The following is a 12,311-nucleotide window of genomic DNA, read 5'->3' as shown; positions in this document are numbered from 1 at the left end:
AGGGCTGAGGAGGGGAGGCTGTGGATAACTCAGGTACCCACTCTGAGTTGTTTGACAATTTTGAGTGGAAGGCTGTGTGAAAGTGGGACCATCTTGCTGCATTCATTTTCAAAAGTTAACTGTGTAGGGGTGGGGGGGGTGGTTTGGTTGGCGGGGGGGGGGGGGGGGGGGGGGGGGGGGGGGGGTGCAGGCTGAAGATTCGTCTAGTGTGCCAAATACCCTTGTGCTGGCTCTGCAAGTAGGCAGGGGAATACAGCTGCAAATCACAAAAGGAAACAAATATAGGAAAATCTGGCAAAATTGTGCAACAAAGGCAACATAGGAAGGAACGTTGGGGCGGGAGAAGGCCATTCAGCCCTTCAAATCTGTTTTGCCACTCAATGAGATCATGGTTGATCTGTAATTTAACTTAATTGTATCTTAATCGTGTTTATGTGTGTACAAGTGGTAGGCATTAACTTGAGATCTCTACAAATGGACACAGGCTAAAACTGGTTGGTGGGTTAGAGGGCGAATGCTTGTAATGTTTTACTCTGTAAATAAATATAAAAGTGTAAAAAGAATGGCTCCAGGTGCATCCTTCATCAACTGGATTTCTGGAATAAAACACTGCCCTGGCTCCAGATCGCATCAAACCACTGATTAGCAATAATCTATTGCTCTTAGATTTAAAACTCCTAATTAAGCTAGCATCTATTGTTTTTTATGTGAGAGTTCCATACTTCTACCACTTTTTGTGTGAAGGAGTGTTTCCTAACTTGACTCCTGAATGACCTGGCTTTGATTTTAAGGTTATGTCGCCTTATCCTAGACTCCTTCACAGTGGAAATAGCTCCTACCTGATGCTATGAATTTCCTTTCAAAGTCTAAGAAACCTCAATCAAACCACCCTTAACCATCTATATTTCAGAGAATATAAGCCCAGTTTTATGTAATCTCTCCATATATCTCTTCCATGTAGCTATGGTAACATGCTGGTGAAACTGCTCTGCACTTCTTCCAATGCCAACATATTGTTTCTAAAGTGCAGTGCCCAGAACTCCAGATGTGATTTAAGGAGGACTGTGTACAGCTGTAGCAAAACGTCCTCCCCTTTATATTCTAGCTCTCCCATTATAAAGTCTAACATCCTATTAGTCTTTATTTGTGCATCTGTTAGTTACATTTTAGCGATTGGTTTTGATGGACCACTAAATCTCGTTGAGCCTCCATTGTTGCTAGTATTTCATCATTTAAATAATACATTCCCATTTTATAGAGATGGGTGAACTGACCTTACTTTGGTTGTTATAGCGCTGGTAGAGGCTCCAATTTCCAAAGGAAATCGCACTAGCCCAGTTATAGGAGCTTCACCATGACATCTGAATGCTGGGCTTAATTGTTATGCCAAATAGTCCAACAGAAACACAACAATCACAACATATGCTGTTAGATGACTCGCTGTATAAAAATGACTCTGCTAACAGCTACTTAAAAGGACATTGCAGTATTGAGGTACTTTCAAAGATTAAGAACTTGACCTTACACAGAAAGTAAAATTAATTTATTTAGTATCAGTGACACAGAATAATAAAATGCAACTACATGAGTTTGCCAGCAACATGATAAAAATCAATCTTCACAATTAAGATGACATAGCTGCAGATTAAATTTGACCTTTACATTCAACATGAAGGTCACAGAATCTAAATTCTACAGTCAATGAAACAATACCAAGTACTATAGTCAATATGATAAATCTTAAACTGACAACAGAATAAATGGTTTGCATTGATCCAGCCCCTTCCTGTAGAAGTAGGGTGATCAGATCACTGTCTGGTTGCTTAGAGAAGTGAAAAGGTGAGAAATGGTTGAGGTTTGAGCCAACGTGGTGTGATTCACAGACAGCTGGCACAACTCACATGTTAACTTTTAGCTAGAACTGGAGTTTAACCATGAGTCACTATGCTGCAAAGTGACTTTGGAAGCGAACCAGACAAATTAGTCGATAAAAACAAGAAACCGCGGATGCTGGAAATCCAAAACAAAAGCAGAATTACCTGGAAGAACTCAGCAGGTCTGGCAGCATCGGCGGAGAAGAAAAGAGTTGAAGTTTCGAGTCCTCATGACCCTTCAACAGAACTGGGTGAATCCGGATTCACCCAGTTCTGTTGAAGCGTCATGAGGACTCGAAACGTCAACTCTTTTCTTCTCCGCCGATGCTGCCAGACCTGCTGAGTTTTTCCAGACAAATTAGTCATTGTTCTTATAATTTGAAATTTCTCCAGAAAGGCTTCCAGTGGAATTGTATACTGAGATTGAAATGGTGCTTAGATTTTAGGCAAAAACAAATAGAAAATGCAGTGGTAGATATTATTCAAACAGTAACATGAAGATCATCATTCTGTCAGCACTCCGCCATCGGACAATTTCTCAGTTTCCTCTTTGCTGCCCTCTACTGGTTTAGGATTCTTTTGAGAAATGCCTGAACTTTTGACCACAAGTCTTCCTGTGCAAATGAATGTGCCTTGGCATTCCCTCCCCACCTTGTAGGTGCACCTATCACAGAGTGGTAGGAGGCATAGCAAAAGGGGAAAAACGGAGGCTCCAAATAATGTCCAGCCCCTGGATAACTGAGGATCTCAAAATTATCTTTTCCATGTTCTTTCAATCTTTTTATGGTCTCACCAGCAAAGAATTTGCTATTCCAGTTCTTATCATCTTCCCCAACAATAAACAGGATGGTACCCTCAGCATTTTCTATTGGGATTATACTGTCCTCATTAACTTCATTTATTATTTCAAATATGTCTGCAACGCCTGAATCTGCAATCTGCATTCGGCTTATAGTGTAGCCCAGACCAGTAGAAATCAGTTTATCTTTAAAGCACAATCCATATATAGCACTTGTAGTGCATCCATTGATGACAACGGCCGCTCGCACATCTGGTAGAAAGGTGGCCATCGAGAGAACCAAATCCGCACCTTTTGATAGTCCAACTGCTCCAATGCCAGGACCTTTAACCTGGAAGACATTTTTGAAAATATTCCTAAAGGGCAACACATACTTAAACAGCTATAGACTATCAAAGCATGAGCCCTAAAGAGAAAACAAACTGCAGGACTAACATTCTGTAAGACAGAAGTGATCACCTTATATATCTTCTATTTTTAATGTGAATTTGGCCTCGAAATATAATCTATTTCTCAGACACTAAATGGCCTGCTATGATGGGCAGAAAACCCACACCCAGTATGTGTCGGAAGTGTACTGTCTGCCATATTGTTACAGGCAAAAAAAAAGAGATGTCCGAAGACCATGCCCGAAACAGGTGTTTGAATATTCTTTGAATATTCAAATGAGAGGCCTAACTGTGAGCTTTAATTCCACTTATCTATCACTCTAGATGAGTTATCATACAAGAAAGACTCTTTAATTATTTAGTTACTGTAAAATCTTGAAAGTTAATTTTAAGTACACAATGGTTATGACTTGCACACGTATTCTGCGGATCGCATTCTACAAATCAGTCCATTCAATAGCCTTGATCATGTTTTCCTACTGATCAGTGCAGTGTGTTAATGCCAATGGACACCCAGTGTTCAGACTCTCTACTCACATTTTTTTTGAAGCAGTTATTTTAATTAAGTGACGGCTATGTACAGAGCTCTTAGCAGACTGGACGCTCTTAATTTAATTTTTAGAATTAAACCATCATAATGCCTTGCTCGAGAGAATTAATTGCAAAAATACTTTTGCATGTAAACAAATGCTGGATGAAAATTATTTCTATTTTAATAAAAGCCGTTTGGCATGGCTTTCATTATTTGCTTAGAAACAAGAAACCCATCAGCCTAAAACACATTGCATGTACCACCGCAATTGAAATGATGCATGGTGTTTGGATATTTCCTTCCTTCTCAAGTAACATTTGATAAAGACCTTACTTGAAAGATGGTGCTCCTAAACATAAGGATTATAACACAGCAGCTAGTAACATGAGGACTCAGAAACTTGACATGCACAAATATGTATTCCAACTGGTGGCTTGAGGAACCCCCTCGAATTCCTACAAGTTAATTGAAAGAATGAACCACGAGCCAAAACCACCACCAGCCGGTGGCCCTCCTATTTCTGTATTGCTGTTTCATCTCTTCCTTGTCAAGTATCTTGGTAAATGATAAAGAGACTCAAAGATCATAATAGAGAACCCTTACTCTGTATTCAGGCTATTGAATGCATTGTGCCACCACGTGAATTTGTTCAAGTAAGATAGGTGGATGAATAACTAGTATAACATAGTGAACTATCTATTTCTCTCTCCTCTTAAACACTGAAATAATATATACATAGTTCGCTTTTATGTGATCCCTTCAGCAGGTTGATCCAACGCAACCTGTACCCAGTTTGACCTGACACAACCTATTTTCAACCTGATCCCCAGCTTTTTAGATTGTCTGTCCTGGCTCAGCACAAGTTCTTCCGGTCCTACACTGTCTCAGCTCCTTTATTATGCTGACAGTACAGTGTTTGGTTGGCAATTGCAGGAGGGAACCAGGCACAGTGCTTTCTCACTCACCCAGTGGTCACACCTGCCAAATGCTTCCCAATTGACTTGTCCCATCCAAGTGCTTTACCTGCTGCCCATTAGCAATGGAAACTATATGATAATGCATTATGTGTTACATTACCTAATGATTATTATTAGGGATCATTGTCACAGATAAACAGCAGGCTAACTAAACTTTTCACCTTAGTGCAAAAGTTACTAAATGGAAGCCATTTATTTGATGACATGACTGACCTTTGGATGCTGCCTCAAAAAATTCACGGCTTCTTCGAAATATCCTAAGTCAAAGTTTATCACATCTTCTGGAAGGTCATCATAACATAGGTAGGCTAACGCCAGTGTAGTAAAACCATGGTTTGCCAGAAGACTGGCTCTGTATTCTGACAATCCACCTTGTATTTCGTTCATGGAAATCACTCCTGGAAATGGCCCATTTCCTGTCAAATTCAAAGAGGTTTATTCCTTTCTTCAAGTCTCTTCCGAGCTGTTTTGAGTCACCTGGCCCCAGCCCTCTACACTCCAAAATCCCCAAGTCTTTGCCTCTCCTGATTGCTAGCTGGATTCCATCCCACTTCTACCCTCTGATCTTTTCTGGTGGTTAGAACCTGCTGCCGGTGACACAAAGCTGTGGTCTCCCATGTGGGAAGCCTGTCAATCTGGTGGGCTGCCAAGTGGCTACCATGTGAAAATAACGGTAATGTGGTCCTGTCCTTAAATCTGGCCACATCCCTGCCATTTCCAGGTAACCCACCCCCTCTTCAATCACTTGGATTCTATGCAACGTGTGTTGTAGGAAGATATTGAGCACAATGTCAGATTTCAAACAGTGGAGCAAATATCAGAGGTGAAGCTGTCAGCATGGCAAACAAGGGCTTGGAAGTACCATATGGAAAACAGCAACCTAGCAACAGCATTCTGGTGAAACTTGTCTAAACAGATTAATGCGTATGCTCGGCTAATTAGGGCTGCATATCTGGAAGAGGGAACACATTAACTGAAATATAGCATTTGGCCAAATGGGTGAGGATTCTTTTTAAAAAGGAGGGTATCGTACTCACTTCATAAGCTCCTTGGTTTCCATCCAGCTTTGATGGATCAGTGCAAACATATTTCCCTCTTTGTAGAGCTGAAGGCAGGTGTTCTAATAATATTAGCAAGCAGTAATTGTCAGTGCTTCCAAAGAGAGAAAAAAAAACACAACCACCCGCCATTAAATCCCCAAAAACATCTGCTGTGGGTAGCACGCCTGCCAGAAGAATGTGAAGGTCAAACCTGACTCCAGGGTCTCAGGCACAAAGATCGAGCTTAATATCCCTCGGCTGAAATTTTCCGGCCTTGTTGGGAATCGGGTGGGGCGAGGGATACATTGTGGTGAGAAGGGCAAAAAGCGGCTTCATACCGGTGTGAAAGCACAGAGGGGTCACTTGATGGCGATCTCCATGGCGGAATGCCAATCCCGCTGGAGGACGGCGTGAACTCGCTTTGCATCCTGCCCCGAGACGTCTGGACAAGCGAGACGTCTGGACAAGCGAGACGTGCAGGAGTCAGGACTTACTGTTAGGGCCTTGCTCAGATCGCAGACATCCGAGGAGACGACGACGCTGGGGCCACTACAGCTTACCGGAGCCTGGAGGAACACGTGCATCGCATGCTGGGTGGATTCTCATGGACATGGCTCCGCCGTGAAGCAGCACATGGAAGGTGGGAAGGTCTCCGTTTATGTCTTGAGTCTGCTGCGGAACACCATGGTCTTGGCCATGGGCTGCTATGGATGATCGGCGAAGGCTGGGGGGAGAGGAAGGTCCATCTCTGAGTGTGAGGGGAAGGTATACTGGTGGGGGAGAGGGATGGTGTAGGAGAAAAAGGCCCAGGTTTTACTGGGAGAGGAAGGTGCACTGGGGTAGGGTGAGGTTGTGGGGGGTGGAAATGAAGGTGTTGGGGGGTGGTGAGGTTGGGCGGGGGGGCAGCAAAGGTGTTTGGGGGAGGGAGGTGTCGGAGGGGTGAGGTTGAGGGGAGGTCAAAGGTATTAGGGGTGAGGTTGGGGAGGGAGGAGGGACTACAGGTGGAGGAGGGTGTAACGGAGGAGAATGTGGCAAATGGAGAGATAGGTGTAAGTTGGGGGGGGGAAGGCGTAAGGGAAGGAGTTCACAGAACGGAAGAAGTTCGGAGAGGGGAAGGAGTCCAGGGGGAGGAAGGTATCTGGGGAGAGGAGGAAGGAGTTTGGAGGGGGTGGGTGGAGTCCGGGGGTGGAAGGTGTCCCGGGGGAGAAGGGTGGTGGTGGGTGTGTGGGTGGGTGGGGGGGTAAGAGGGGGTGAACATGTAAGGGAGGTGTCTGTGGAGTCAATGACTGCCTGCTAGTGAGCGAACTGATGGTGCGCATTGTAGGAGGGAACGGTAAGTGTCAGAAGGATAGAGGGAGCCGGAAAAGTGGGAGGTGAGGGTGTGTTGGTAGCAGTAGAAGGGATGGTGAGGGTGATTGGTGGGTCTTAGAAGCAGACCTAGACCCGAGGGTGGGAAGGAAGAGGTCGGGGAAGTCAATGTGGATGGGGGGTGGGACTCTGGGAAGGTAGGTAACGTTCACGTTCACGTTCACCTGGACATCCTGGAAAGAAAAGGGTTTAGGTTGGTAGGTGACGGTGGGGAGCTGGAAGGTGATGTCTGGGGATCAACAGTGATGGGGGAAAGAACATGGGTGACTGGGGAAAGGGAAAGGACAGGGGAGCTGATCAGAAAATTAACGACTACCACGGCTGTTAAAATTGAAAGTGAGCAGAGCCTCGTGTTGGATGGGCACAGGTGCTACATGGGAGTGTGATCAGTGGGTGGGTGGGTGCAGCTCAGATGGACAACTGAAAGAGAACCCCAGCAGGCAGCACTGAGAATGCTCAGGACAGTGAGATGAGCGTGATGGATGAAGGCTCCATGTGCGCAGGAGAGTGCTCGCACGAGGCTCCGAAAGGCCCTGCCACACACACACACACACCTCCCTCCAGAATCACTCGTGGTCCAGCTGCGTGCTGCTGAACTGATAGTTGGGATAGATGCCATGTAAATGGAGCTGAAAGACAACATTACACATTATTCAGTTAAAGTAAAGATATTTTCAGATTATAAAGTGACAAAATATGTTCACCCATGCAACCACGTGATCAGAATTTCTTAATTTTTCTGGGCCTACCACTAATTCTAGGTGCTGCCCTGACATCCGCAACAGGGGTGGAGACAGCCTGTGCAAAGGTTGGCCCTATTGCCTCTGATGACTTTGGCATATGTCCTCTGGAAAGCCAAGGCCTTGAGGGCCCTGGGCTTGCCTTGGCTGTCCTCCTGTGGGCCAGCTGCTCCCTTTGTGGTGACAGAAGATGAGTTTGAGGCGGGTGGGGGGTGGGGTCACAAGCAAAAGGGACTCTGAGATTTCTGAGTGGATGATCCAGGGGTCCTCCTCCCTTCAGATGCCTGAGGATGCGGTGAGGTCACAGCAGGGTGGGCAAATCCAAGCCTTCTCGCCAGCGATTGGAGTGTTTCCCATGAATGCATTATCATTGAAGCGGGATGCGCCAGGAAAGGGACGGTACTGCGCAAAAACTCGCCATTTACCCCTACCACAACCACACTTTGTGCAAATCTAGGACGATTCTGCCCCTAGTGTATATTGAAGAAGTGCTGCACTGTTGGGAGGATTTTTTTCTTTCAAATGCAAAGTTGAATTTAGGCTCTGTCTGTCCTCTGAGGTAGTTTTCATGGCACTATTTTGAGGATGAGGAGGTCTTCCAGGTGTTGTGGTCAAAATTTGTCCCTTCATTCATGTGTGCTCTGCTTGAAGGCAGGTCCTTGGCTCATTACCTGCTGATGCTTCATCCTGAGGTACTTGCTTGGCAGTTTTTGCCAGTGATAGCTTGCCATTGTCTCCTTCTCTCGGTGGCAGGGCGAGGAGGCTTGTCCCAAGTCTACCTCAGCCACAACGGCAACTGAACCCACGCTGTTGGTGTTATTTTGAACCACAGGCGAGCCACCTAACCAACTGATATTGGAGGGTTGTGGGGCTGACGGGGATTACAGAGAGAAGGATGAAAATTTTTAAAGTGGAGGCATTGCTCAACTGGGAGCCAGTGTAGGTGACTGAGCACACGGGCGACAGGTGAACAGGATTTGGCGTGTGCTAGGACACAGCAGAGTTTTGAATAAACTCAAGTTTACGGAGAGTGGAATGTGGGAGGCCAGTCAGGAGTGCATTAAAATAGTCAAGCTCAGAGGTCACATAGGCAAGAAGGAAGACTCAGCAGCAGATGAGCCGAGGCAGGGGGTGGAGTCAGGCAATGTTACAGAGGTGAAGATAGACAGTCTTAGTGATGGCATGGATATGTGGTCAGAAGTTCGTCTCAGGGTCAAATAAGACACTGAGGTTACGAACAGTCTGATTCGGTGTCAGACTTACTGGTGAGAGAGGTAGAAGTTTGTGGTGGGGACTCAAGATAAAGGCTCAGTCATCCCAATATTGAAGCAGAGGAAATTTCTGCTCATCCAGTACTGAATGTCAGACAAGCAGTCTGACAATTTAGAGTTGCTGGAGGGATGGAGAGAGTGGTGGTGAGGTATTGCCAGTGTACACGTAGAAATTGATGTGTTTTTGTACGATATCGTGGACGGGCAGCATGCAGATGAGAGAGAGGAGGAGGGCAAGAATATATCCTTGGGGGACACAAGAGGTGATTATACATGAATGGGAAGAGAAGCTATTGACGGTGATTCTCTAGCTATCATTAGATGGATAAGAATAGAACCGGGCAAGAGCAGTCCCACCCAGCTGGATGACAATGGAGAGGTGTACTATTACCAGCAGTTGGCAACTAAAGGATATAAATTTCAGATCCACATTAAGAGGACAAAGAATTCATTGTTCTTACAACACCTTGTGGAAACATGTAATCACTACTTAACAACATTTGCATTCCAAATGCTAAATCGTTATTTGTTTTGCTTTAGTTAGTGTTCACACCTCAAGAATTAATTGGCAATTGTCTACCTGGCTCAGTATTTTACACTTCCGATACATATTGTTGAATCTGACAATGTAAAAATTTATTAGTAGTTTGAACCGCTTCCAAGAAAGTAACTTGCATTGGTCGGCGCTCACTCGTGTGTCTAAGTTCAAGCTCGGCTCTGATATAACGTGCAGAGAAAAGAAAATCAGGTGTTTGAACACAGTTAATAAATACAATTCTTTTTTATATTGTGTTGAAATGTAAAATCTTCAAATTCAAAACCTGTTACTTTCCCACTTTAAACATAATTACTTAAATATTCTCTCTTAAAGTAAGCTTATTATATAAGAGAGAGTTCAATTGTGCAAAGACATAGTATATGGGATGACAATATATTGGTCCTGGCACCTTATGTCCACAAGTCCATATAGCACATCCCTGTGTTTAGATATGATGTCACTCAACACCCTGACTTGGAAATAAATTGCCCTTCCTTCACTGTCGCTGGGTCAAAATCCTGGAACTCCTTCCCTAACAGCACTGTGGGTGTACCTACACCATATGGACTGCAGCAGTTCAAGAAGGCAGCTCACCACCACCTTCTCAAGGGCAACTAGGGATGGGCAATAAATGCTGACCTAGCTAGTGAAGCCCATTTCCCAGTGAATGAATTTTAAAAAAATACATATCCATGTAGGAAGCACAAGCCTAGGTGAGGAAAACTCAGAATAAAATTGATGTTAAATTTAAAATTAGGTCTTACCAGGCGGGATGAAGAGGGTCCCTCGGACCCTGCCCTCTCTCACTGGGATCCTGCTCACCCCTGCTTTCATAAACCAGCGTTGATTGATAGAGGCGGCCAAAGGCTGCACTGGGAGCTGGTCCAGGCTCCGGTGTCCATCAAACACCTCGATGTGGACAGCGAGAGAAGTGGCCACGTCCCTCTTGACCAGGCGAGTGAAAGGTGTGCGGGGGCTGAGCGACCAGAAGAGCCCCATGGGCTGGGTGCCGGTGTAGTGTCCACCCAGGGACGGGGAGTGGTCCAGGTCCAGCTCCCCCTGGCCGTCCGCCCTGTAGAAAGCCAAGGAGTGAAAAAGCTGCCCCTTCTCGTCGCTGAGCCACGCCTTCATGGTGACCTGCTGGAGCGGGGAGAGGCCGCTCACCCGCACCTGGAGCGGCTCGTCGAACAGGCACTCGGGGCCGGGCTGAAGCCGGACACTGGCGGCCATCCCGGCTCGGTGACACAGGGGGACAGGGCGGCTCAGGAAGGCGGCCGCCGCCGCCCGGCGCAGGCTGGAGAGATACATGGAAGCTGCCGAGAGATGGTCCGCAACTTCTGAAATCTCCCTGGGAGTTTTTAAACATGCACCTTCCCACCTGTTGCCAGGTGCACACAGCGATGCAAGTCCAGGGTTTTTTTTTAAATCATGGAAAATGGAATAAATGTCACTTCCTGAAAACAACACACCCAGCAGATTTCTTTGCCTTTTGTGTTTTGCACAAATACGGCAAAGATGCAAAACAGACCAGAAGCCAAATATCTTCAGGTCAGAAGCAGCTGACCACTTCTCTGTCAACAAGATTGAACATTTATCGGGAGACTGCAAAGAAGCAAACCGTATGACCCGTCAGAATGGCAACATGTTTCGTCCACGTCCAATCCACTTCCTGCTCGCTCTCCAAAACCTTTAAAATTCCTCTTATAGTTATAGATTCCATAATGGAAATGGTTTTTCTCTCTCGCTATCCTATCAGTTAACCCCTAACAATGGAAAACTTCAATGAAATCACCCCTTAACCCTCTAGATTTCGAGCAATACAATTCTAACTTGCACAGTCTCTTCTCATTGTCCAGGAAAACTACACTGGTCTCCTTCCAAGGCCAATGTGTGGTCCTCAGACCTGCTCACCTTACTTCAGATGTGGTCTAAGCAGGGTTTGTATAGCTGAAGCTTGACTTGTATTCTAATTGTCTAGATATAAAGTCAGCAATCCATTTGCCATTTTGATTAAAAACAAAAAAACTGCGGATGCTGGAAATCCAAAACAAAAACAGAATTACCTGGAAATACACAGCAGGTCTGGCAGCATCGGCGGAGAAGAAAAGAGTTGACGTTTCGAGTCCTCATGACCCTTCGACAGAACTTGAGTTCGAGTCCAAGAAAGAGTTGAAATATAAGCTGGTTTCATGCTCTCATCAGGACTTGGAAAAATTTATTAATTTTGCTTCCAATCTCCACCCCTCCATCATTTTCACGTGGTCCATCTCTGACACTTCCCTTCCCTTCCTTGACCTCTCTGTCTCAATCTCTGGTGATAGACTGTCCACCAATATCCATTACAAACCCACCGACTCCCACAGCTATCTCGACTACAGCTCCTCACACCCCGCTTCCTGTAAGGACTCCATCCCATTCTCTCAGTTCCTTCGCCTCCGTCGCATCTGTTCCGATGATGCTACATTCAAAAACAATTCCTCTGACATGTCCTCCTTCTTCCTTAACCGAGGTTTTCCACCCACGGTCGTTGACAGGGCCCTCAACCGTGTCCGGCCCATCTCCCGCGCATCCGCCCTCACGCCTTCTCCTCCCTCCCAGAAACATGATAGGGTCCCCCTTGCCCTCACTTATCACCCCACCAGCCTCCGCATTCAAAGGATCATCCTCCGCCATTTCCGCCAACTCCAGCATGATGCCACCACCAAACACATCTTCCCTTCACCCCCCTTATCGGCATTCCGTAGGGATCGCTCCCTCCGGGACACCCTGGTCCACTCCTCCAT

General features: G+C 45.8%; 1 protein-coding gene across 1 annotated transcript; it reads right to left on the bottom strand.

Moving 5' to 3' along the window:
- Positions 1-2,317: 2,317 nt before the first annotated feature.
- On the bottom strand, positions 2,318-10,761 carry LOC121292600 (acyl-coenzyme A thioesterase 1-like). Its single transcript, XM_041214769.1, has 3 exons — positions 10,293-10,761; positions 4,785-4,987; positions 2,318-3,004 (listed from the first exon to the last, which is right to left on the bottom strand). Exons 1-3 carry the CDS (start codon positions 10,756-10,758, stop codon positions 2,435-2,437), a joined length of 1,239 nt encoding a protein of 412 aa, XP_041070703.1. The 5' UTR covers positions 10,759-10,761; the 3' UTR covers positions 2,318-2,434.
- Positions 10,762-12,311: the final 1,550 nt, after the last annotated feature.

Source organism: Carcharodon carcharias, chromosome 20 (genome assembly GCF_017639515.1).
Source record: "Carcharodon carcharias isolate sCarCar2 chromosome 20, sCarCar2.pri, whole genome shotgun sequence".
Lineage (NCBI taxonomy): Eukaryota > Metazoa > Chordata > Chondrichthyes > Lamniformes > Lamnidae > Carcharodon > Carcharodon carcharias.
The sequence above is the reverse complement of the archived record's forward strand: the minus strand, read 5'-3'. Positions and strand labels throughout refer to the sequence as shown.

What these genes read in the sequence shown, in the direction of transcription:
- LOC121292600 (XM_041214769.1), bottom strand. Translation starts at nt 10,758, where the DNA reads ATGGCCGCCAGTGTCCGGCTTCAGCCCGGCCCCGAGTGCCTGTTCGAC. An exon ending in GACCCTCTTCATCCCGCCTG is followed by an intron (nt 4,988 to 10,292) that starts GTAAGACCTAAT and finishes TGAATTTGACAG; the next exon opens with GAAATGGGCCATTTCCAGGA. An exon ending in TTTTGAGGCAGCATCCAAAG is followed by an intron (nt 3,005 to 4,784) that starts GTCAGTCATGTC and finishes AATGTCTTCCAG; the next exon opens with GTTAAAGGTCCTGGCATTGG.